Source organism: Phocoena phocoena, chromosome 3, assembly GCF_963924675.1.
Source record: "Phocoena phocoena chromosome 3, mPhoPho1.1, whole genome shotgun sequence".
Lineage (NCBI taxonomy): Eukaryota > Metazoa > Chordata > Mammalia > Artiodactyla > Phocoenidae > Phocoena > Phocoena phocoena.
Window position 1 is genome coordinate 12,130,051 of NC_089221.1, and position 26,832 is coordinate 12,156,882.

The 26,832-nt window shown below is 44.1% G+C and overlaps 1 protein-coding gene across 1 annotated transcript in view; it reads left to right on the top strand.

Annotated features, from left to right (window-relative positions):
- The window catches only part of TRIO (trio Rho guanine nucleotide exchange factor), a 372,408-nt gene that overhangs the window by 107,592 nt on the left and 237,984 nt on the right, over positions 1-26,832 (top strand). Inside the window, exon 2 of the mRNA XM_065873385.1 lies at positions 23,394-23,468. Within this exon, the coding sequence (XP_065729457.1) occupies positions 23,394-23,468 (75 nt within the window). The remainder of the gene's footprint in view (positions 1-23,393; positions 23,469-26,832) is intronic.

A 26,832-nucleotide genomic window follows, 5' to 3' on the forward strand; every position in this document is an offset into this window, starting at 1 on the left:
CGTCCGGAGCCTGTGCTCCACAACGGGAGAGGCCACAACAGTGAGAGTCCCACGTACCGCAAAGAAAAAAAAAATTTATTTATTTGGCTGCTCTGGGTCTTATAGTTGTGGCATGCGGGATCTTTAGTTGCGGCATGTGGGATCTTGTTCCCTGACCAGGGATCAAACCCGGGCCCCCTTCCACTGGACCACCAGGGGAGTACCCCCCAGGAAATGATTAAGCCGTTGCTTGAACGTTCCTTGAAACCGACCTTTCCAGATCTGAAGTACGCCCCTTAGACTGGGCTGTCTGTGTGTGAACCCAGCATTTTATTAAAATTTAATAAAACCCAGGTTTTATTTTATTTTGTTTGTGAACCAGAAGGTGCGGTTCTTGCCGTCCTGCCAGGAGAGCGGAGGGGTGAGGTCCTGCCCCTGGGCAGGTGTGCAGCCTTCCCCACTTCTGCCAGGCTCGTGGGGAGGGGAGGAGGCCCAGCGGAGGGCGGCCGGCCCCCAGGCAGACTCCAGGTGGGACTGGCCTGCACACTCGGGGCTCCTGGACTCAGGGTCCAGCTGTGCACACAGCCACCATTTCACCCACTGGAAGAGCCTGGCCTGAAGTTATGGGTAGCCATGTAACTTCAGGGGAGTTTGCTCAAGGAAGCACCCTCTGTATCAGCATGATTTTTAGTCCCTGATGCAGGTTATCCCAGTCAGATCACTGTTTAGCGGTAGTTAAGAGGAACTTGGCTGAAGAAAAGGAAATGCTGATTCCAGGGCGGACGGGAGCTCTTTGTTCACCGCAGGGTGTGTGTGCATCAGGATCTCCTGAGTGTGGGAAGAAAATAGCAAAAGCTTTTGAAAGATATTTATGTATAGCTTATTATTTTCAAATATCTATTTGGGGGTATACAATAGATTAGTACAATAGTACACTTAAACATAATTGGGGACATGTAGTAAAATTCTTTGGTGATGGAATTCTTGAGCAAAAGCATTGGAAGAACGTTGCTGTAGGGCAGTGGATCTCACAGTGCGCTTCCGGGATCCCGTGGGCTCCTCAAGGACTTTTCAGGGGATCTGTGAGTTAAAGCTGTTTCCACAATAGGCAAATAGAGTCTGAGCTTTTCTTCACTCTCATTCTTTCCAGAGTGTATAGTGATGTTTCCCAGTGGCTGCCTGGCACCTAACGTCACAGCAGATTAAAGGCAGAAGCAGGTGTGAGAATCTCGATGTTCTACCAAGCATACGTTAAAGCCAGTCTCGAAAGTGTAAAACACTGCCAGCCTTTTTCCTGGTAGATTTTGGAAATACAGATTTTTAAATAGAAAGTCTTACTTACTTTAACATGTAATAGATTTATTATCATTATTTTCCTTTTTAAAAAAAATATATATAAAATTTTTTTTTTTTTTGGCTGTGCTGTGTGGCATGTGGGATCTTATCCCGACGACTAGGGATTGAACCCCATGCCCCCTGCAGTGGGAGCGCAGAGTCTTAACCACTGGACCGCCAGGGAAGTCCCTTTCATTACTTTTCAAGAAATTAATCTTTACAGTTTTTTCTCAGTTTTAGGTTTTAACGTAGATATTCGATGTCTCGATATTATGTGGCTGGACTGTGACAGGCAGAACCCACAGAAACCAAAGCTCTTTGAGATCCTCAGTGGTGTTTAAGCGTGCAGAGGGGTCTTGCCACCAAGCCTTTGAGATCTGCTTGGTGTGTTAGAGGTCTGGTAGGCTGGTCTGGGCCGTGCAGTCCAGCAAGATGCCCACAGGAGGAGCCTGGGGAGGAGGGCCTGGCAGGCGGGAGGGCAGGAAGGCGAGGACCGCTTTGTGCCTTTGCCTGGCCCCGTCGCCCCTGGGAGCGGCAGCAAGGTCTGTTTTTGGCCTCCACTCCTCCTCCCAGTTCTGCTCCAGCCTCTACGCCAGTAGCACAGATGGGTTACTGTGTGTGTTAAATAGGCTTCTGCTGGAACCCCTGAGACCCTAAGACCAACTTATGGCATTATTGCTGTGGGAAAATCCATTCCTGAAATCCAGTAACGGCGGACTTGCTAACTGAGTTTTGGAACACAGGCTGTTTGGCGGTTAGTGACCGAGTTTCTGTGCAGGTCTCCGCAGCAGTTCCTTTTTGGCAATTACTCTTAAGGAATCTTTTTTTTTTTTCTTTGCGGTACGCGGGCCTCTCACTGTTGTGGCCCCTCCCGTTGCGGAGCACAGGCTCCGGACGCGCAGGCTCAGCGGCCATGGCTCACGGGCCCAGCCGCTCCACGGCACGTGGGATCTTCCCGGACCGGGGCACAAACCCGCGTCCCCTGCATCGGCAGGCGGACTGTCAACCACTGCGCCACCAGGGAAGCCCTCTTAAGGAATCTTAAATAGGAGGAACTATTAGGGGAATTCAGTTGAGATAGAGATAGAAAGGGAAACATCTGGGGTATCCTATTCTTTCGGTCTCAAACTTTCTGGACAAAATGTAAAAATCTAGTTTACTGTTCTGTTAGCTCAGAGAGGTTAGAACCTAAAAATAATTTCTAACCAATCTCTTGTCCAGTAACAGGCTTGTTTTTGTTTCCTTGTTCAACTCATTTTGGTAAAAGGTACCAAATGGTTGCATCCTTAAAAAAATACTCGGGCTCATCTGACAGACAGTACACGCTTTAGAGAAGATGTGGAGTCCAGCCATTTGGGAAAACATTTGGCATCACCTCATAAACGCTGACCCAGCAGTTTCTCCCCTAGCCGGTCCCTCTGCCCGGAGATGCTCTGAAAGTGTGTTCTGGGATACGTGGACACGGCAGTTCAGGCAGCATCATTTATAATAGCAAAAATGGGAGACAAAGCAAATGTCCATGAACAAGAGTGCAGGAGTAAGTTCATGGTATAGTCACGGAGTGGAGCATTAAACAAAGCTCAGTGTGCGGATAAACGCAGATGAGCCGTCCAAACTGGATCAAGTGACAAGAGAACGCGTGTAATATGATTTCTTTCGTATGAAGTCCAAAGACAAGGAAAAGAAGCAATATATCATGTAGCAGTAGATTCATAAATGGCAAGACTCTAAAGAAAAGCAAGGGAATGTTTATCCTAAATGCCAGCACAGTGGTACGTCTGGAGCCAGGAGGTGGTACCATCAGGCCAGGGTGTGGGGAAGGCTTCTAAGGAATTAGGGTTCTGGTTCCTAAACGGGATGGTGGTTTCACATATATACACGTAACACACATACACACCTTCATACAGACCAACCTGACATTCTCTTCTAAGTCTGGGGCCTATTTTTGCCTGGGCTTTTCATTTTAGTAGCTGAAAGAATTAGAAAGATTGATTAAAAGCCCTTTTTGTTTTACCGTGCAGTGAATAATCGAACATTTAAAGCCATCAGGGCTCTTGGAAGTTATCTCCTATAATAGCACCCACTGCTCTTCCTGTTTTGAGGTTTCGAGGTGGTACCTTTGGAGAGTTGACTGATGTCATGCTGTGAGCTTCCATAGAACTATCTGGGCTTGCTTTTGCAAAGAATGAAGAAAGGAAACTTAGTGTGGGTTTTCATCACTTTAAAAACGTATTTTCGAATGGGTTTGCCTTCACCACGGTGGGCCGAGGGGGTGGCAGCCTCGGACAATGGACACATGAAGGCCAGCAGCTTTTGGGTGCACAGTTAGCTGTTCATGGCAGTGCTTATCATGTGTCTGGGCAGAGTGGGAAGATCCTGTTTTTGCTTGATCATCTATTAAAACGAGAGATGATTGTGTATTCAAAAGAGAGACCAAAGGTGGAAGATGAGGTTGGAGCGTGGTCTGTGCTTTCTGGCCTCGGGTCTGAGCCAGGTAGCTTCGCAGGGGTAGAGAGCGACTGGATTCTTACTCCAGTGGACAGGCTTCCTGACAGTAGAGGGATGTGAATTGGAAAGACGTTGGAAAGGGAGCGCTTTTTCAGTTATTGAAGTGTTTATTGTCACCATTTTAGTTAGAGGAGGTGATAGCTCCCCCCAAAATTTGTTCATTTCATGTGACTTTTGGGCTCATCTGTTTTTATTTCTTATTATATTCTTATTCGCCCCTTTCTACAGTAGGACAGGTTGAGCAGGACCCTGAGAAGGCCCAGGGGCAAGCGGGGTGCCCCTGGGTTGGGGGAGTGTGACCAAGGGGTCAGGATAAGCTGCAGTCTCTTAGGCAGAAGAATACTCTGACTTTTGAACTGCCTTACAGTTCCTTAAATTACTTATAGTCAGTCCCAGGAGAAGGAAGTTGCCAAAGTTAATTGTTGATTTTAAAAAATAAATTTTTTTTGGTGTGTGTGGCTTTTGACAATAACTGCACGTGACATATCTCCTTATAGAATGTAGTAATTTCAGGTAAATGGGCAAAATTTCCCCAAACCCATTTACTTAAAAGCACTTAGCAAATGTGTATGTCTGAGAATACGCCGCTTTCTCAGAGGTCAGTGGTAATAGTAGTTAGCGTTCTAGGTGCTGTTAGTCCTGTGAGTGGTATCGTTGGGATCCTCATCCGACCCATTTCACAGATAAGGAGTCACAGGTGCAGAAAGACTCAGTGGCCTCCGTGCTCTCCCTGCTGGGAAGTGCAGACTGGGCAGGCAAGGTTCCAGCCCCGACTCCTCACTAAACACATTAGTCCCCCAGCAGAAAGTTCCGTGTTGAGTCGTGGCACCGTGGCTTTCAGGTGATATCCATCAATGTAACGCGGGGGAGAGGGGTGGTGAGGGGTAGCTTTTATACACTCCTCCAGAACTCCCCTCCACACCTCTCAGGTCTGTGCCATCTCTGCCTTGGAAGGAAGTTGTCTGTAACCCTGTGCTGGTCCCGAGCACCTGGGCAGCAGGTGCGCTGAGGTCTCGGTGCAGTCCCGGGCAAGTCCTGCAGGTGCGGGTTGGGGAGTGTGTGAGTACGCACCCCTTCATTTAACTGTCCTTGCTGCATTGCTCTGTGCATTTCTATACGCCCATTTGCATTTCTTTACTAATCGTGAAAAAATGTTCTCTGGGCTTCCCAGGAGAGAGATACCGACTTGCTTCCTCGCTGTCAGGGACTTAGCAGTTAGAGGCTTGGAGAAAGGAAAACAGATTGCCCAGCCTGCATGGCCTACAGCTTTGAGTCTCAGCCCGCTTAGATGGGGTACTGCCGGGCACGTCTAAGGAAGTCATCTTTCCGGAGAGCTTGCCTCCCCCCACCCCTCTCTCAGTTATTTATTGCGGACCCCACAGCAAGCAGGAAGAGGCCCCATGGATCACGGTTGCGCGGCCCGGCCCCAGTGCGGGCCCAGGACACGTGTCTTCTCGCCCCTTACATGGCAGCAGTTTCCCAGGTGGGATGATGAATTTTACGGCCACGCAGTTGGAACTTCTTCCCGTTTTGTGAGGGTCTCAGCCCCGCCGGAGCACTTCTGAGCCGGGGCTGGCACCCACTTACTGAGCTCAGAGTGAATCAAAGGGGAGATGCCGCTACACGTGGGCTGGTACCTCCTCAAGTTCACGGGGTCTCCAGCAGTGATTCCCTCTGAGCAGGCTTCCCTGCGCTCCCTCCCAGAGGGTTTAGCCCCTCGCTGGCACTTCAGTCCTCTGTACCTCGGGAATTGCATCTTTTTTCTCATTATCAATGAATATGCATAAGAATCCCAAGTGAGAGAGTCGATCCACATTAAATCCATTTTTATGTCAAAATTTGTTTTCCCATCAGCATATCTGAAATTATTTGGCTTAATAAACATTTTAACAAGAATTTAAAAAACATACTTTTGTAGGTATGCCGAAGGGAATTTGATGTGAAGAGGTAGCAGGAGAGAGGTGGTTAGAGAATTGAAATGAATCTCTCTTTTTTTTTTTTTTTTTTTTTTTACATTAGCAGGTGCATTAGTTTTCTCAGCTTCCTTTGTAGTTTCTTAAATTTCTTATTAGGACTTCAGTAGGAAGGCTAATAATAGGGACCTATTTATTAGAATTTCTTTTCCCTGCTTGGAAATGAGGGTAACTCAGGACAGCAGTACCTGAGTTAACATGAATGAAAAAGTTGCTTTAACCTTAAAAGCCAGTGAGTCCTAAAGGCTTTGGCTGCCCTCCTGGTGTAATCTCGATACAGGTGCCATTATCTGTGACCAGAGTCGGGCTGGCCTTTCTCCTGAGGGGCTGTAGCACACCTGTTGAGCCATCAAATCTTGTTATGCTAAATAGAAGGATCGGGAAGAAAACTTCCAACTTAACCATAGGTTGCATTTGGAATTCAGCCTTAAACAAGTTACAAACACCACTTTTTTTTTTTTTTTTTTTTTTTTTTTTTTTTTGCGGTACGCGGGCCTCTCTCTGTTGTGGCCTCCTCCGTTGCAGAGCACAGGCTCCGGACGCGCAGGCTCAGCGGCCATGGCTCACGGGCCCAGCTGCTCCGCGGCATGTGGGATCTTCCCGGACCGGGGCACGAACCCGTGTCCCCTGCATCGGCAGGCGGACTCTCAACCACTGCGCCACCAGGGAAGCCCTCCCCTCCCTCTTGAGCCTCCCTCCCTATCCCACATTTCTAGGTCATCGCAAAGCACCGAGCTGATCTCCCTGTGCTATGCGGCTGCTTCCTACTATCTACCTATTTTACATTCAGTAGTGTATACATGTATCATTTTGTTTCCTTTTTTTTTTTAGATTCCATATATATGTGTTAGCATATGGTATTTGTTTTTCTCTTTCTTACTTACTTCACTCTGTATGACAGACTCTAGGTCCATCTACCTCACTACAAATAACTCAATTTCGTTTCTTTGTATGGCTGAGTAATATTCCACTGTATATATGGGCCACATCTTCTTTATCCAGTCATCTGTCGATGGACATCTAGGTTGGTTCCATGTCCTGGCTATTGTAAATAGAGCTGCAATGAACATTGTGGTACATGACTCTTTTTGAATTATGGTTTTCTCAGGGTACATGCCCAGTAGTGGGATTGCTGGGTCATATGGTAGTTTTATTTTTAGTTTTTTAAGGAATCTCCATACTGTTCTCCATAGTGGCTGTATCAATTTACATTCCAACCAACAGTGCAAGAGGGTTCCCTTTTCTCCATACCCTCTCCAGCAATTATTGTTTCTAGATTTTTTGATAATGGCCATTCTGACCAACGTGAGGTGATACCTCATTGTAGTTTTGATTTGCATTTCTCTAATAATTAGTGATGTTGAGCATCTTTTCATGTGCTTCTTGGCCATCTGTATGTCTTCTTTGGTGAAATGTCTATTTAGGTCTTCCACCCACTTTTTAATTGAATTGTTTGTTTTCTTGATAGTGAGCTCCATGAGCTGTTTGTATATTTTGGAGATTAATCCTTTGTCTGTTTCATTTGCAAAAATTTTCTCCCATTCTGAGGGTTGTCTTTTCATCTTGTTTATGGTTTCCTTTGCTGTGCAAAAGCTTTGAAGTTTAATTAGGTCCCGTTTGTTTTTGTTTTTATTTCCATTTCTCTAGGAGGTAGGTCAGAAAGATCTTGCTGTGGTTTATGTCAAAGCGTGTTTTTCCTATGTTTTCCTCTGAGAGTTTTATAGTTTCTGGGCCTGCATTTAGGTCTTTAATCCATTTTGAGTTTATTTTTGTGTATGGTGTTAGGTAGTGTTCCAATTTCATTCTTTTACATGTAGCTGTCCAGTTTTCCCAGCAACACTTACTGAAGAGGCCGTCTTTTCTCCACTGTATGTTCTTGCCTCCTTTGTCATAAATTAAGTGACCGTATGTGCGTGGGTTTATCTCTGGGCTTTCTATTCTGTACCATACTGTCTTGATTACTGTAGCTTTGTAGTATAGTTTGAAGTCTGAGAGCCTGATTCCTCCAGTTCCGTTTTTCTTTCTCAAGATTGCTTCTATTCCGGGTCTTTTATGTTTCCATACGAATTGTAAAATTTGTTGTTCGAATTCTGTGAAGAATGCCTTTTGTAATTTGATAGGGATTGCATTGAATCTGTAGATTGCTTTGGGTAGTATAGTCATTTTCACAATATTGATTCTTCCAATCCAAGAACATGGTATATTTCTCCATCTGTTTATGTCATCTTTGACTTCTTTCATCAATGTTCTATAGTTTTCTGAGTACAAGTCTTTCACCTCCTTAGGCAGGTTTATTCCTAGGTATTTTATTCTTTTTGTTGCAGTGGTAAATGGGAGTGTTTCCTTAATTTCTCTTTCTGATTTTTCATTGTTGGTGTATAGGAATGCCAGAGATTTCTGTGCATTAATTTTCTATCCTGCAGCCTTACCAAATTCACTGATTACTTCTAGTAGTTTTCTGGTGGCATCGTTTGGATTTTCTATGTATAGTATCATGTCATCTGCAAACAGTGACAGTTTTACTTCTTCTTTTCCACTTTGTATTCCTTTTATTTCTTTTTCTTCTCTGATTGCCATGGCTAGGACTTCCAAAACTATGTTGAAAAGGAGTGGCAAGAGTGGACATCCTTGTCTTGTTCCTGATCTTAGTGGAAATGCTTTCAGTTTTTTATCATTGAGTATGATGTTTGCTATAGGTTTGTCGTATATGGCCTTTATTATGTTGGGGTAGGTTCCCTCTATGTCCATTTTCTGGGGGGGTTTTATCATAAATCGGTGTTGATTTTTGTCAAAAGCTTTTTTTGCATCTATTGAGATGATCATATGGTTTTTATTCCTTAATTATTTAATATGGTGTATCACATTGATTGATTTGTGTATATTAAATAATCCTTGCATCCCTGGGATAAAACCCACTTGATCATGGTGTATGATCCCTTTAATATGTTGTTGGATTCTGTTTGCTAGTATTTTGTTCAAGAATTTTGCATCTGTGTTCATCAGTGATACTGGTCTATAATTTTCTTTTTTTGTGATATCTTTTTCTGGTTTTGGTATCAGGGTGATGGTGGCTTTGTAGAATGAATTTGGTAATGTTCTGCAGTTTTTTGCAAGAGTTTGAGAAGGATGGGTGTTAGCTCTTTTCTCTAAGTGTTTGATCGAATTCACCTGTGAGGCCATCTGGTCCTGGAGTTCTGTTTGTTGGAAGATTTTAATTACGGTTTCAATTTCATTACTTGTGATAGGTCTGTTTATATTTTCTAATTCCTCCTGGTTCAGTCTTGGAAAAGACCTTTTCAAGAATTAGTCCATTTCTTTGTGGTTGTCCATTTTATTGGCATATAGTTGTTTGTAGTAGTCTCTTATAACCCTTTGTATTTCTGTGGTGTCAGTTGTGATTTCTACTTTTTCATTTCTAATTTTATTGATTTGGGTCCTCTCCCTTTTTTTCTTGGTGAGTCTGGCTAAGAGTTTATCAGTTTTTTTTGTCTTCTCCAAGAACCAGCTTTTAGTTTTATTGATCTTTGCCATTGTTTTCTTCGTTTCTATTTCATTTATTTCTGCTCTGATCTGTATTTCTTTCCTTCTACTGACTTTGGGTTTTCTTTGTTCTTTCTCTAGTTGTTGTACGTGTAGTGTTAGATTGTTTATTTGAGGTTTTTCTTGTTTCTTGAGGTGAGATTGAATTGCTATAAAGTTCCCTGTTAGAACTGCTTTTGCTGCATCCCATATGTTTTGGCTCTTTGGGTTTTCGTTGTCATGTATTTCTATGTATTTTTTTTTATTTCTTCTTTGATTTCTTCAGTGATCTCTTGGTTATTTAGTAGTGCACTGTTTAGCCTCCACGTATTTGTGCTTTTTACAGTTTTTTTCCTGTAATTGATTTCCAGTGTCATAACGTTGTGGTCAGAAAAGATGCTTGATATGATTTCAATTTTCTTAAGTTTTCCAAAGCTTGATTTGTGACCCAAGATGTTATCTATCCTGGAGAATGTTCCGTGCGCACTTGAGCAGAAAGTTTATTCTGCCACTTTCAGGTGGAGTGTTCTATAAATATCAGTTAAATCTTATCTGGGCTATTGTGTCATTTAAAGCTTGTGTTTCCTTATTTATTTTCTGTTTGGATGATCTGTCCATTGGTGTAAGTGGGGTATTAAAGCCCCGTACTATTATTGTGTTACTGTCGATTTTCCCTTTCATGGTTCTTAGCATTTGCCTTAAGTAGTGAGGTGCTCCTATGTTGGCTGCATAAACATTTATAATTGTTATATCTTCTTCTTGGAATCATCCCTTGATCGTTATGTAGTATCCCTCCTTATCTCTTATAATAGTCTCTATTTTAAAGTCTATTTTATCTGATATGAGTATTGCTACTCCAAGTTTCTTTTGATTTCCATTTGCATGGAATATCTTTTTCTGTCCCTTCACTTTCAGTCTGTATGTGGGTCTCTTGTAGACAGCATATATATATGTCTTGTTTTTGTATCCATTCAGCCAGTCTGTGTCTTTTGGTTGGGGCATTTAATCCATTTACATTCAAGGTTATTATCGATATGTATGTTCCTCTTACCATTTCCTTAATTGTTTTGGGTTTTTAAAAAATTTTTATTTATTTATCTATCTATCTATTTATTTATTTATGGCTCTTTTGGGTCTTCGTTTCTGTGCGAGGGCTTTCTCCAGTTGTGGCGAGCGGGGGCCACTCTCCATCGCGGTGCGCGGGCCTCTCACTGTCCTGGCCTCTCCTGTTGCGGAGCACAGGCTCCAGGCGTGCAGGCTCAGTAGTTGTGGCTCACGGGCTTAGTTGCTCTGCAGCATGTGGAATCTTCCCAGACCAGGGCTCGAACCCGTGTCCCCTGCATTGGCAGGCAGATTCCCAACCACTGCACCACCAGGGGAGCCCCTTGGGTTTGTTTTTGTGGGTCTTTTTCTTGTGTTTCCTACCTTGAGAAGTTTCTTTAGCATTTGTTGTGAAGCTGGTTTGGTGGTGCTGAATTCTCTTAGCTTTTGTTTGTATGAAAACCTTTTGATTTCTCCGTCAAATCTTAGTGAGATCCTTGCCAGGTAGAGTAATCTTGGTTGTAGGTTTTTCTCTTTCATCACTTTAAGTATATCCTGCCACTCTCTTCTGGCTTGCAGAGTTTCTGCTGAAAAATCGGCTGATAACCTTATGGGGATTCCTTTGTGTGTTATTTTTTGTTTTTTCTTCGCTGCTTTTATTATTGTTTCTTAGAATGTAATTTTTGTTAGTTCGATTAATAGGTGTCTTGGTGTGTTCTCCTAGGGTTTATCCAGCATGGGACTCTCTGTGCCTCCTGGACTTGGGTGACTATTTTCTTTCCCATATTAGGGAAGTTTTCAACTATAATGCTTCACATACTTTCTCAGACCCTTTCTTTTTCTCTTCGTCTTCCGGGACCCCTATAATTTGAATGTTGGTGTGTTTAGTGTTGGCCCAGAGCTCTCTGAGACTGTCTTCAATTCTTTTCATTCTGTTTTCTTTATTCTGCTCCTTGGCAGTTATTTCCTGTATTTTGGCTTCCAGCTCACTTATTCATTCTTCTGCCTCAGTTATTCTGTTATTGATTCCTTCTAGTGTATTTTTCACTTGAGTTACTGTGTTGTTCATCTCTGTTCGTTTGTTCTTTAGTTCTTCTAGATCTTTGTTAAACCTTTCTTGTATTTTCTCAGTCTGTGCCTCCATTCTATTTCCGAGATTCTGGATCATCTTTACTATCATTACTCTGCATTCTTTTTCAGGTAGATTTCCTATTTCCTCTTCATTTATTTGGTCTTGTAAGTTTTTACCTTGCTCCTTCATCTGTGACATACTTTTTTGCTGTCTCATTTTTTTTTTCCCTTTTTTTTTTACGAGCGGGATTGTGTTCCTGTCTTACTGGTTGTTTGGCCTGAGGCTTCCAATACTGTAGTTTGTAGGCTGTTGGGTAGAGCTGGGTCTTGGTGCTGAGATGAGGAACTCGGGGAGACTTCACACTGATGAATATTCCCTGGGATCTGAGGTTCTCTGTTAGTCCAGTGGTTTGGACTCGGACCTCCCACCTCAGGAGCTTCGGCCTGACCCCAGGTTCATGAACCAAGATCCCGCAAGCCACCTGGGGCAGCCAAAAAAGAAAAAGAAAAAAAAGAAGAAGAAAAAAAGGAGAAGAGTAACAAAGTAAACAATAAAATTAGACTAGGAAAGTAACAGCTATGTTAGAAAAAAAAATATAGATGAAACAACAACCAGAAGGTAGAACAGAACTACAGTAGTAACAAAGAGGAGGAGAAAAAAAAAGAAAGGTGGAAAAGGTCTTGGCTGTGGAGGGTGGCATCTAAGCAGGGGTGAGGCTTGGCTGGTGGGCAGGGCCTATGCTTAGGACCCACAGGGCTGGAAAAGGTGGTGGGGGTGGGCGGGGCTTAGGCTCTACAGAATAGAAGGGGCCCAGGCGTGCCTCCCCCCGGGAGCCCAGCAGGCTTCCTGGGCTCAGGTGGGCAGGACAAACACCCTCTGCTCCTCTCCTGCTCCTCTAGTCCCCTCCCAGCAGCCTCTCCTGATCTTGCTGGCCTCCCTCCTTCGTCCCCAGGGCCCATGCTCCCTGCAGGGGGTTTGGAGGGTGTGGGATTGGCCTGGGAGCTCAGCAGGCTACCCGGACCCGAGTGGGCAGAGCAAACGCCCTCTGCTCCTGTCCTGCTCCTCCAGTCCCGGAGGGCCCATCCCGCCTGCCTCTGTTCATCTCCCCAGCCTCTCTCCTATGCCCCCAGGACCACCCCAGCCTGGAGGGGACCTTTGAGGGCATAGGATCCGACCTGAGAGCCAGGCGGACTTCCCCGGCCGATCGGGCAGGGGAAATGCTGGGCCCACTGGGCCCGCCCTCCCCTGATCCCAGCCCCCAAGGGTCCCTCCAGGCGTGGGAAGGCATCCCTCCCCTGCTCTCAGCCACCCCTCAGGGGCACTGGTCCTGTCCGGCCTCCACTTCTCCTCACTCCTCAGTTCCCCCACATCCTACTAGTTCTCTTGGGGGTTCTTCCCGTCTCCTTGGGCGTCAGGGTCCCCCACCCGCGTCTGGCAGGTGCCCTAGTTGTGGGGAGACGCCAACACTGAGTCTTCCCACACTGCCTTCTTGACTCCGCCCCCCTTCTCATGATTAAAGCAATCACAGTATTACTCTTTGAACATGTTAATAGTATTATTCACTTCCGTGCTTTGTGGTTTTAATCACTATAGCAAGGGTTTCCAACCTTTTCATAATGGTCTGGAGCATCCTTTTCTATGTCAAGGACTTAGTTTTAGTGCCAGTGATTGACACAGAACTTCAGTGACAAAAGTAATACTTTTAGATGGCTTTGTGTAATTAATCACAATAGCATCTACATATTTTTTATAAATAACAGTACCTGTATTTGTAAGGCATATTTATTTGTCCATCAGACTTTGCTTGTTACGTACATATGGTTAAGGCCACTATTTGGTCTAATGTGTGTTTTATTTTGTTTTAGATTATAAGCTTCTTAAAATCAGGAACACGTCATTCAGGGGGAACATTTCTAGGGCTTAAGAGAACACCATGTGTTAACGTGTCCTTTATGAATGCCAGGTGATGAAAAACACAGTTCTAAGCTTCATCAGAGGGACTGGCTGGTAGAAAGTTCTTCCATACCTTTGTAGTGAGTTTATGTTGAAATTAAATCCAAATGGAAATAACTTTTCAGTCCTTCAGGTTCAGTTTTGAGTTGTATGGGGTTTGCTTGGCTTGCTGTTTCCCTCACGTCTACTCTGCTTACAGAATCTCTTAATTAAAGCACTTTGGTGTAACTCGGAATTCTTGGGTGAAGACAGTCCTGAGTGCAAAGGGGCGGGGCCGCAAGACCCGTGTTTTCCTACTTAGAAACCACTTCCCTAGAGTCTTGCATCCCTCTTGGTGGTTGAGGACGTGGTGTTGACTGAAAAAGAACACAAAGTGAGAGCAGTGAGTTTGTTTTATTCAGTGACCTCACTGAGGACTGTAGCCCAGGAGACAGCCCCTCAGATGGCTCTGAGGATCTGCTCCGAAGAGGTAAGGGGGGAGCCAGGATACAGCTGAACTTTTTTGCTGGAAAAACATGTGGTCAAGAATAAAAAGATCACTGCTAATTACAAAGAACGGACATCTGAAGTTAATGATTGCACTGTTTTTCTGTGTGTGGGAAGATGCAGGAATCTGGGCTCCCTGAAATTTTTCCTTAGGTATGCATTTTAACTCTCTAGGGGCCGGTATGTGGTCTATGGAACTCAAAGCCACTCAGTGTCCTTCCCATCACAGAAGCTTTTCATAAATAATTTTTGTGTGTGTGTGGCTGGGCAGCAAATAACTTTTTAATTACGTTGTGAAAATCCCAGAGTCAAACTTTTCCTGCTTAAAAAATCTGAACGAAGAATATGTAAATGTAATTTTATGTACTAGATGAAGGACTCACTCGTCACCGCAGCCTCCTCGAATGAGTGTTTGGAGCAAGTTGACCGCTTTGGAGCGGTTGCTGACTGTCTGGGATGAGGCGGATACTTGGCTCAGAGCTGCAGGTTGTCAGCTGCCACTTAAAATTTCCAACTGCTTGAAGCGCTCTGAGCTTCGGGGGGCGGTTACCTAGCTGGGGATGGAGCCCTTACTGTGACCATAGCACTCTGCTAGGCAGTGAGATGTAGGACCGTCCCATCCCTCGAGGGGCTTCCCTTATCATGGGGCACACTGATGGGTGTTTAGGTAATTGTAACTGTGCAGTGTGATAAGGGTGCGGGGTGCTGTGGGAGTGCAGGATGGGACATCTGATCCAGCACTGGGGGGGCTCCGCAAGGCTACACAGACGGGCTGGGTCTGGCCCGAGTCTTTCTGGAGGAGCTGGGAGGGTGAAGAGTGCGTGCGTGTGCGTGTTCACACGTGTATGTGCATGTTGGGAGGTGCGGGAGGTGTTTCCCGCTGGTAGGGAGCAGTGTTTGTGGAAGTTCAGCCATGAGCGAGGACGTGTGTTCCCTGCAGGTGATTAGAATTCCTGGAGTGGATGTGGGGAGAGGGTACTGAGTCGGGTGGAACTAGTGAGGCCACAGGGGTAAGTGGACGTCAGGTCTTGAGGGGCTTTGTGCCACATCAGGGAGTTCGGGCTTTATTCGAGGGCACAGAGAAGCCAGTGGTGAATTTTAGGGGAGTGAAACTGTGAGATGGATGTTTAGGAGAGAGTGGCAGAATGGATCAGAGGGAATCATGAATGTCCATTAGGTGACTGTTGGAGTCATGCACACGAGGGAGTTGCTGGCCAGTGGATACGGTGCCCCTGGAGTCTGCAGGAGTGCAAGGGAGGACAGTGGGGGGCAGGGGCCAGCCTGGGTTCCTGGTTCGGTTGTGGGTGGGTGGTTTGTGGGACCAGGTGCTGCGCTGGGACCCACACAGTGGGGGGCAGGTCTGGGGGATGCGGGTGAGTTCGGAGTTAGACGTTTGGTAGAGAAGCCTGTACTATAGGCATGCAGGTGCCCAGTTCATGACCCCTCATGGCTCCAGTGATGACAGTCAGTCTCCTGCTCGGCAGCCAAGACCAACCACAATCAACTCCCCCCCCCGCCCCCCGGCAGGAATCCTACATCTTATAGGACATCTCTTACTTTGATCCCTCTGGCCCTGGTTTTTCCATACTGTGTGTCTGCACTGTACAGAACTGACCACTCCTGCTGCTTTGCCAAACACACTGGGTTCAACAAGGACCCTAGACTGCACTTGATGTTCATATCGCCCCCAGATCAGAGCAAATCAGTGTACACTGAGAGAAGTTTTAATACCGTCAATTTATACCACTTCTCTATAATTGAAAGCCTTTCTGTATGTAATAATCAAAAAGATATGTATATAAAGGGAAAGAGTAGAGTTATAATTGTAGCTTTATTTTCCAAAGACTTTTATAGAGTTTGATTGTGATGTGCATTTAAAAAAATACACATGGGCATTAGAATTTTTTCTTATTTGGTAGAGGATAAGGGTACTACCATTTACAGACTGTTTGATGTAATGACTAAACAGGTTTTCTTTTAGCAGTCAATTTTGGTTGATTGCTGTACAGTTGTATCACTGTTACTCATTTGCTACAAACTAAGTTTTTTTTTGTTTTTTTGTGTTTTATTTTGGCTGCATTGGGTCTTCGTTGCTGTGCGTGGGCTTTCTCTAGTTGCGGTGAGCGGGGGCTACTCTGTTGCGGTGTGCAGGCTTCTCATCGCGGTGGCTTCTCTTGTTGCGGAGCACGGGCTGTAGGTGCGTGGGCTTCAGTAGTTGGGGCACGTGGGCTCAGTAGTTGTGGCTCACAGGCTTAGTTGCTCCGTGGCATGTGGGATCTTCCCAGACCAGGGATCGAACCCGTGTCCCCTGCATTGGCAGACAGATTCTCAACCACTGTACCACCAGGGAAGTCCTGCAAAGTAAGTTTTTAAGCAGCTTTCCTGAGAGGCTACTTCTTATGTAAAGCAAACCTTATTTGGAGTCTGTCAGCACACAGAACCATATGAATCAAAGTGTGTGTGTGTGTGGGTGTGTGTGTAGTTTAGGGTGAGTGATAGGTCTCAGGGTACAGCCTGGGTGAGCTTTCCCCAGAGGCATCTCCTGACAGGCAGTACAGGCACAAGCACAGACAGATGTCTTCTTTCTCTTGGCATTAGACAAACACGAGGATAAGGTTTCTCTACGCTTGGCCCTGTGCTGGTCCCTGGGGATGCAAAGATGAACGGCACATCTGGGCACATGGTTCTTTTTAGATTTATGAGATTATAGAGTTCCCTTTTATAATATTCCTCCTTTTTTTGACTATTGGAATATTTCCTTTCATTGGTCTATTCCTTATGCTTTTTAATTAACCTCTAACACAGTTACTGTGTAATTAAATCATCAAATGTTAAAAATTCTGCAGATTGTTTCATTATAGTAAAATATATGCAATAGGTAAAAATATTCTTGCTATGGTTTTGTTTTTGTGTTTTTTTTTTTGGTTATTTTGGTTTGTCTTCTATGTTTTGTGCTCAAGACATTAAAAGCCAGAGCTATTTCAAGTTGAAATGCCCTTAAACTGCCTTGAATCAGACAGCTTATGTTGCTTTTTCTTTCTGCAAGGTATGATGTTACAGGCTATTACTTCTAAAATTATGTGAAGGAATAAATCAACCAGTCTGACAGTTATTATAACCATAAAGGAAATAAGTAGAAATTATAATGCTGTACTATGAAACCCCATCCATATTCCTGTGTGGTGGCCTGTGAACATGTTTATTTTCTTGATGTAAATACTTAATTCACTTTATATGCATTTTATAATTTTATAAGTATGGACTGTAGTTACATATTTATGTAAAAATAATATAAGCATTGCATTATGTTTTGATTTTTTCATGTATTAGTAAAGAAGACACAGTACACCACTTGATTTATAACCTTATATCCCCGCCCCCCCCCCCCCCCCCCAACATTTTCAGAGAGGATCCAGGCTAGAGAAAATGCTTCCTCCCTATGCAACATTGGTCTCAATGCTTGCCCAACTAAAAGCCTTGATAGCGCAGACATTGTGCCGCGCGCGCGCGCTGCCGCTCCCAGCGATCCGTGACTAATCCCGCAGGCACTGCAGAGAAAGGTCCGGGAGTCGGAACTGCGGACGGCCTGCCTGGAAAGGGTGACGTCACCTCCATCTGCGCGTGCGTGCTGCCGCTGATGGAGAGGCTTAGCCCCCTGCTCTTTGTGCTGTGGGGTGCATGCGCGAGCGTTTCCCCTAAATAAACCAATGAGCAAAAATTCGATAATTACCACCAAGACTCCGTACTAATAGTGACCCTCCAGCTTACTACTTAATGTTACTTTTCTTTGTTCTTTCAGAATGCTGCTTTATTACCACATTATTACTGCTACCACCTGTGTCTTTAGAAGGATGGGAATTTGTTCAGTCTCTCTCACTTTGTCTTCCCATTTAGTAAATACTCACGTAAGATAGCTGACCGGCAAATGAGACCTCTGAAAACGGAGGAGCTGCACAGCTTGCCTTGTGGATTGTCCTTTAAGGACAAATCCCAGTGCAGGAGGTGAGGCGGACTGTTGAGAACAAGGTGCCAGTTCATCTGGTTCAGCTCAAATGGTGAAGAATGACTTTTTTTTTTCTTCCAACAAGCACTGTTTTTATTCAATACTTAAAAAAAAAAATTGACTCGTTTAATTTGAGGATTATGTAAAATTTCAAATGGCTAGTATCTGCCGGTAGTCCTGAGAGAAATATGGGGGAAAAAATTAACCTGTGTTTTGGTTTAGAATTTTAAAAATTTGGTTCATTTAAAAACTCATTTGATTTGTTTCATCTTAATTTCTTTTGAAACCAGCTATGGAAAAATGACTGCTGGGATAATGTTTGCTCATTGTAAAAATATTTCTGTGGTGCTTTTGTACTTCTTAAAAAAAAAAAAAAAAAAAAAACTTGGGGGTGGTTGTTCCTTATCTGTTTGTTGATTTTAAAAAATCTGATACCAAGGAAATGACCAAGTGTGGGAGCATTCTGGTCAGCAGTGACTCGCTTCAAAAGGTATTTGTCAGCAGTAACAATACAGCACCTCCTTGTAGGGTCGAGGGGTGACAAACGAGATTGAACTGACCAGTGGGGTATTAGATAGTTGAACTTTCAGACCATTGATTCAACTAAAAGATTTTACATTGTTGAATAACTTGTGGAATGTTTTCTCTTAGGGCAGAGAGGTTCATTTTCCTGGTTGTAAATATAAGTCATACTGTAGGCCATCTGAGCAATACTGAGCTTATAGGTTAAACGGGAAACAGGGGAACATTGAGGTGCTTGCATGGGGGTTTTGGGCAAGAAGCTGGAGAAGTATGTGCATGTCTTAGTTCGTTCGTTCATTCATTCATTCAGCCAACCCATGTTTATTGACCACCCTGTGCCTGCCCTGTCCTAGGCAGCTGGGACAAAAACAGACCCGTCCTCTGGCTAGCAGGTGGATTTAGAGGAAGAGAGAGAAAAACTGTTCTCTTGATGGGCAACATAATGTTAGTCACTTTAGGAAATGTGAATGATTTGGGAGCGGGGTGGGGGGGGCGTTGAAATGCACCTCAGGCTGACAGGTTACTGAACCAAATAGCAATTTGAAAAGTGGTAACAGAATCAATTTTGGCAAGTCATATCATGCTGAACCTGGGGTTTGAGATATTTTTAAATGAATATGTTGAAACCTCTAAATATTCAAATGTGATTGCTTTAGGAAAAGGGGTTATTTGTGTTGACTGAAACCAGGAAGGAGGAAAGAAAATCAGCCACTAACTGCATGTTTATGTTAACAATGATAAAATCAGATTGTTAACCCAAACGCATTTCCCTCAGTAGCGTTCAACAAATATTAACATCAAGATCTAGAGTAATGGCAAATGTTATGTGAACATTTTTTTCAGATTTGGTTTAAAAGAGCAGTTGTTGACTTCCTTTTAGGACTCCCCTGGGACACACCCTTTGCACCTATGAAGGAGCTGGATGAGCCTCGGCTGACTGCATCCCATGCGCTGTTCACTGTCCCTTGAAGCTAGCATTTCATTAAAATTCACGGTGGCTTCTTTGTCTCAGCAAAATGTACTTTAAATCGTAACAAGTATCCAGTCCCTCTGCACACTTCAGTATAGGCCTGTGTATTTTAAAAAGTATATAATTGGGGCTTCCCTGGTGGTGCAGTGGTTGAGAGTCCGCCTGCCGATGCAGGGGACACAGGTTCATGCCCCGGTCCGGGAAGATCCCACATGCCGCGGAGCTGCTGGGCCCGTGAGCCATGGCCGCTGAGCCTGAGCGTCCGGAGCCTGTGCTCCGCAACGGGAGAGGCCACGGCAGTGAGAGGCCCGCGTACCGCATAAAAAAAAAAAAAAAAAAAAGTATATAATTGACGAAATGGGTACAAATACATGTCCTCTGACTTTGACCATTTACCTCTGTTATATAGTTATTGCCTTTCACATTGCTCTTCTTTTTTTGCCCCTTCTCTCCTAGTTTTACTGAAATTCTCTCTGTGCCACCTATTGTTTGGTGGCACTTAGAAGTAAAGTGCTGATGACTTCCTAGCTGTGGCACTGATGAGGTCTGTGGTCTCTCAAGTGTCACTCCGAGATGGCATCTGCCAGTCCTTCCCCTCTCCATGAGGGTGGGAGGACAGGTGTATGGTTCGAGGGTAGTTGCTGAGTGTATCCTTTTGTTCCAAAGTGTAGGACCCACAGCTAGATCCTTTAATGTATGAGGAAGCAGCACAGTAGTTGTTGTCCTATCTGTCATGTAATCTAGAATCACTGGAATAGCACAGAAGCCATTTATTTGTAATTTTTTTGTAGTCATGCACTCTGTTTTCATAAATAGCTCTTCAGGGTATGGAACAGAATCTGCCATTTGATCTGAGGACATTTCATGGCTGAGTTCCTGCTTTTTATTGAAAGTTACGTGATATATTTAATCTAGCTTTAGTATGTGTACAGGCTTCCGCAGTCCTTTGCCTGTTGGGTGTGTCTTTTAAAAATGGAAACGAGGTTAAACAGTAGTTAGGTGAGCGCCTAATAATAGCCATAAACTCAGTTTCTTTGTGTGGTTAGTTTTATGTTTCTTTCTTTCATTGTTTGTTTCTCTATTTTCTTTTATGTTTTAGACGTTTTCATTGTCAATTTTAATAAAATCAGCATCTCTTTTTTTCTGTGCCATATTCAACAAAAATATTACGGTAAAACTATTTAGAATTTATATTCTAGTCTATGTTCAGACATGTATGTATATCATAATAGAAGTTAAACACATTTTCCCACCAATTTAGCCATTGATTCATGTGCCTTTCTTCTTCTGGAAAAACTGTTGAGTCTCACTTAATTTAGGGGAGATTGTCATTGTTTTGTTTTCTTCACTTTGTTTTCATATCAGTATGATATTCTTCCGGTGGGGTGACCTGGAACATGGCAGCTCTAAATAGCATCATTCACTCCATCAAGGTTATTAATAAACAGATGTAGTTCAGAGTCGATGGGAATTGTCAAGAATGCTTTGGAATTCCGTAAGTCACACAGGCCTCTCTTGAGGTCCCCGAACTAGAATGGGGACATTCTCCTTGTTGAGGGCTGTGTGAGAGGCAGCTCCTGCTTCTGCAGTGTGGGAATCCAGGACCGCAGTGGTAGTGGCAGCTCTCTGAGGGCTCTGCTGTGTCCCGGCTGGGGCACGTGTGTGCACGGCTCTGGGGGGACGGTGGGAAGCGTGCGTTTTCTTGTCTGGTGGCAGTGGAAGGGGATCCTCTTTTCAAATCCCGGTAGATGGGGGTCCACAGCTATGGCTTCCTCCTTCCTAGTATTCTGTTATTTGATCTGCCTCCTCATTGCCTGGGTCCGTTCGTGCTGCTTACAGAACTTTCCGTCGGGTGCCTTGCTCTCTAGGTGTTCGTGAGCTTGTCTCTGCAAAGGCCGCTGTGGTGCCTGATTCCTCTTTGCATTTGCCCTGCTGCCATCCATGTCCGCCTCAGTTGGAACTGGGATGTCATCAATCTTTGTAGACACATGCGGTGAATTACCCAATGACAGGCAATGAGCTGCTGAGATGACACTGCATCCATTCAAGAGTTTTGAAGGAACCTTAAGGATGAAATTGCAGAGCCCTTGGCTCTTGTTTTGCCATTTATAAATAGCCACTGTTCTAAAAGCTTGGTGGATTGGCAGCACAAGGCATGGTATATTGGAAAGCAAAATGGCCTGGTGATCCGGAGGCCTGCGTTCTGTGTTGAGCCATTTCACAACCAGCTGGGTAGTGCCGCTAAGCCCTTGGACCTCAGGGTCCTCGTCAGGATGTGTTTGCTGTGGTCTTTGCACAGAAGTCTCTGGTGATCGTCAGTGTCGTGGTTAGATCCTGTTAAACTGGGTTCTTTGTACACGTGTAGGTATTCTGTGGACAGGGTTGTTATTAATCTACTCATTCTTTGTTTCTGTGAATGATACATTGCAGAGACTAGATTCTGCTGGATTCCTCCAAAATGTGCTGGTTTTGTTGCTGTTTGGGTGCTTGTTTCAGCAGGCTGGACCCTGCAGCGGGCAGCCACTCCAGCCTCGGGTCAGGTCCTTAGCCTTAGCTTGGAGCTGGGGCTGCTTGGAGCTTGCCCTGAACATGCAAGCTCGGGGGACAGCCAGAGGTTTGGGCCAAGTTTATGTACAGAAGTTGGGTCTCCCCTTCTCTTTTGCACGATTTCTTGTCTTGATTACAGCTGCTGAGGTTGCCCTGAGCTGTGTCCCGACTTGTTTTAGTAGCTCCAGGTGGCTTAGGCTGGGCCCTGCCCTCAGGCTGAAAGCCGTTATAAAGTCACTTCCTTTTTCCTGGTGGCTCTCCCTGCTTTTGGTCACTGTCCTGTGCCTTGAGACAGTCGGTTTTTGTAGGTTTAATCTGTGGCAGGGCTGGTCCACAGGAACTGCTCAGGCTCAGAAGCGGAAGCTCCAGTCACGTACCTAGAGCACTTTTTTTGCTGCTAATTCCAGGTCTATGCCTTGCATTGGTTATTTGTTACCAAACTCACATTTTTGGATCCTTTCCTTGTACTATTTTGGCAAAAACAAACAGGAAAATAGGGATGGGGCAGCTCTCTTTAATTCTTTCTAGATATTGCTCAGCCGTGAACGATAGTTACTTGTTTTGATGAGTATGGCCAACATCCTGAACCTGGACTTCCCCTGGTAGAGACCTCCAAGAGAAAAATGCCGAGGCGTTATTACCAGTATGAACATTTCTGACCCCAGAGTCCCATGTGGGCATTCGCCCTGGAGAGCTGGGCCGGTCCTGTTTGGGCTGCCAGAGTTCCCTTTGCGGAGATGGGTACTGGCCTGGCCTGAAGTGCCCGCTGCATGCTTCCTTGCCACACTATTTCCACTGGGCCTTCTACGATGTTCGGGGCGTGGGGAGAGTTGGTTTGATGTGAGGAGAGGGACCTGGGCCACCCAGTGAAGCGGGTGACACCAGGCCATCTTACACGTTCGCCAGTGACATTCCTCCAGGGGCGCCTGCCCCAGAAAGCCTGGAAGGACAGCGCCAAGTGGGAGCTGTGGCCAGTCCCCAGCTGTTTATAATCCTGCTCTCCTCCCTGACGCTGTTTATGTTTAACTGGATTCGGAGATAGGATGAGGCTCTGAGCTCCCCCTAGAGGTTTTAGTGTGCTATGAGTCGCAGTTTTAAAACAACCATGTTGCTGCTTTATTTGCCAGTGTTTATGTTAAATCTGTGGAATTAAAATGAAGATTTTTGAAACAATCTGGACTGATTTCATATCCCGTCTTTTTGGGACCAAACCTTTCTTTAAAACCAGAAATGATCGAGAGCCTGCTTGGTATGGGAGCCTCTGGGTCTGGGTCTGCAAATCATTCTTCCACATTGAAATAGAAGGTAATCCTGTGATCAGAGACTTTCCTTCATAGAATTCAGATGTTTTCAAATGATGATATTTCTCAAGTTGATTTAATGGGTGTGAAGAAAGCAGCTGTGTTGGCATTGAGATTGGGTGGTTAGGAAATTAAATGACTCTCAAGCAACCCGGTAATTTTATTTTCTCCTTATGTATTTCAGGTTTTCGAAAAAACGATGAAATGAAAGCTATGGATGTTTTGCCAATTTTAAAGGAAAAAGTTGCATACCTTTCAGGTAAAGTTTAACTTTCTAATCTGCTCTATTGTTCCTTCTGAGTGCTTTGATACAATGTCAGAGTCTGAAATACTAAACTATACACTAGCGCACCTGTCACAACGTAAAAGCATTGGCATTTCGATGGATTTTTAACTGCTTTATTCTTGTAGTGTGGTCCTGAGAAATGAGTGCCCAAGGGGTTTTCTTCTAGCTGGCAGGCACATCATAGGTCAGATAGCATCGGTGATTAAAATATGCTCGTGTCTGTCATTCAACAAACATTTGACAGTTAAGTAAAAAAACTGATTTTTTAAAAATTAGAGTATAATTGCTTTACAATGTTGTGTTAGTTTCTGCTGTACAGTGAAGTGAATCAGCTATATGTATACATATCTCCCCCCCCCCCGCCCGCCACATCCCACCCGCCTGGGTCATCACAGAGCACCGAGCTGAGCTCCCTGTGCTGTGCCGCAGGTTCCCACTAGCTATCGATTTTACACACGGTAGTGTATGTATGTCAAACCTAATCTCCCAGTTCATCCCACCCTCCTCTTTCCCCCATGTCCACACGTCCGTTCTCTACGTCTGCATTTCTGTTCCTGCCCTGGAAATAGGTTCAACTTTTCTAGATTCCACATATATGTGTTAATACACAATATTTGTTTTTCTCTTTCTGACTTACTTCACTCTGTATGACAGACTCTGGGTCCATCCACGTCTCTACAAATGACCCCATTTTGTTTCTTTTTATGGCTGAGTAATATTCCATTATATATATGTACCACATCTTCTTTATCCATTCCTCTGTCGAGGGACATTTAGGTTGCTTCCCTGTCCTGGCTGTTGTCAGTAGTGCTGCAGTGAACACTGGGGTACATGTGTCTTTTTGAATTATGGTTTTCTCAGGGTATCTGCCCACCATCTCAGCAGAAGTGGTGGGAATGAGACCATATGTAGATGTGTCTTGAATTCCTTGCCTCTCTTTCTGGCGCTCTGGTCCTGGAACTCCTAGAACCCATGTCGTGGACCTGGAAAGCCCTGGTCGTCTCTGCCAGCCAGTCCTCCACTTAACTCCTGGCCCTTCTGCAGCGTGGGGACAGACTGGACCGGTCTCCCAGGCTCTGGGACACTCACCTGCCCTCTCCTCTGCACACAGAGGGTCAGCTTGGGGGCTTTTCTGGCTGTCTCCTCGGGAGTTCCTTCCTACATGAACAGAACAGCCATTGGGTATCATACCATTTTAGCACCAGTTCACTTGTTACAGAACAAAGGTTTGCAGGAGTTTTCTGCTGTGTTACAGCAGGAAGTAAATCTGTAGACTGTCACGTGCTTTTAGACAGTCTTCCTGGTGGTGTTTCCCTTGATAAATTTTTATCTTTCACAAACAGGCATGCTATGCTGATCTCATGTCTCCTCTTGAACCCGTTTTATTTTAAATTTGTGACACTGCTAGCTGCTTTTATGTGTTCTACGTGTCCTTTAAGCATGTGGGACGGCTATATATTTAGGATGCAGCTTCCTGTGGCTTTTTCGCTAGTCTCATCTCGCTTTGTGTCCAGTGGTGTTTCTTGCCTCCTGTTGACCACTGTTTGATGACTTTGCTGAAGTAAATCTACTTCAAGGTGACTTTGAGAGGTTAATAGAAGACTAAGTTCATGAAAAGGAGAAGGTGCTTTAGATTGTTGCGAAAACATGGTAAAGAAATGAAAGGGGGAAAAGGCCCTCCTGGCTTCTAATACACTGTTTTCAAATTAGCATTTGCTCCTTTCTAATCATTTACTGACAAACTGCAAAATATGGACTCATGCCAGTTTCATGAACCTCCTGACTAGTTCACAGGTGGATTTTAAAGTTAAAGACTCTAAAACATTACAGGCTTTCTTTCGTAAGAAAGGCTGAAAGAAAGCTGATCTCGCACGTTCATCAGTGTTCTGTTTTAAAGTTTGGCTCTGTGATGAGGGCACCTGCTCCTTCGGTCCCTTCTTTTGTTCCTAAACCTCGTCGCTGCGCTTTCTTCTCTTATTATGCTTGTGGTGATGGGTAGGTGAAGAACAGTAGAAGATTGAGTGATGATTGTTATATGCACTCTTTTTAAAAAAAAAATAGTGGAGCATAGTGGATTAACAATGTTGAGTTGGTTTCAGGCGTACAGCAGAGTCATTCAGTTATACATATACATGCATCTATTCTTTTTCAAATTATTTTCCCATTTAGGTTATTACAGAATATTGAGCAGCATTCCCTGTGCTATATAGTAGGTCCTTGTTGGTTATTTATTTTAAATATAGCAGTGTGTACATGTACATATTCACTGTTTTTAAGCATTTAATACAGAATATATTAATAGATGGTGTTTCTATCTAAGTTACTGTCAAAACTAAACTATTTCTCTTTCGACTAATCCAGTAAAATCAATCTTTCAGAGTTTATCATGAATCTTTGCTAAAACCTTAAATTCTGCAGGGTTAATTAAAGTTGGATGTCTTTAGTGGGGAGGGAAGTTTTGCATTGCAACAAATCAGTCCAGAACCATTTTTAGAGATGGTAGGACTTCTACCAGCTGGGTTAGCAAAATGCAGTTAGTAGGGGCCACCACAGTTTCATAGTATTTCCTAATCTGTGGCCAGAATTGGCCAGTTAAAGTAGCATGAGGTCCTTGCTGATTCCCTTAGGTTTGCTGTTATCTTGTTTAGGAAGGGAAAAGGAAAAAAAAAAATCATTAAATTAAAAACAAATTGATTACTTATGTGGTAAATTTTTTTTTTATTTCAATGAAGGAGGAAACTTCTGAAACATTTTTACCTCTGATCCTGTTTTTTCTTTTTTCTTGAGATAAAATTCACATACCATAAATCCACCTTTTATTTATTTTTAAAATTTATTTATTTTTGAAATCCACCTTTTAAAAGTGTACAGCCTAGTAGATTTTAGTGTATTTGCAAGGTTGTGGAAGCATCACTTTGATCAGCCCCCAAAGAGCCCCATTCCCAGCCCCTGATTCCTCCACCCCTCAGCTCTGGCAAGTGCCAATCTACTTTTTTGCCCTGACCCCATTTTAATACATATCAGGGGTATTTATTATGGTAACTTTGTAAAAGCTCTCCACGAGAGTGGCTTTTAGTAAATTAAGTCTAAGTGGAATAGCCAGGGCTTTGAAAAAGCAGGCCAGAGGATCGGCGATTCTGTGAGTTGCCTGTTAGCTTAAGATCTCTAAGAAACCAGTGTGGACTCTTTGAGCTTCAGTATTTCTGATCCTGTCTCATCTCCGGGTCCCCTAAAAAGCAGTCCTTTTGAATGAGGTGAGTGACGTGTCTAACTTCATGCATGACGTCAGCGGAGGGGCAGTAAAAGAAGTGTCCTGTAGTTTATGTTTAATGTTATA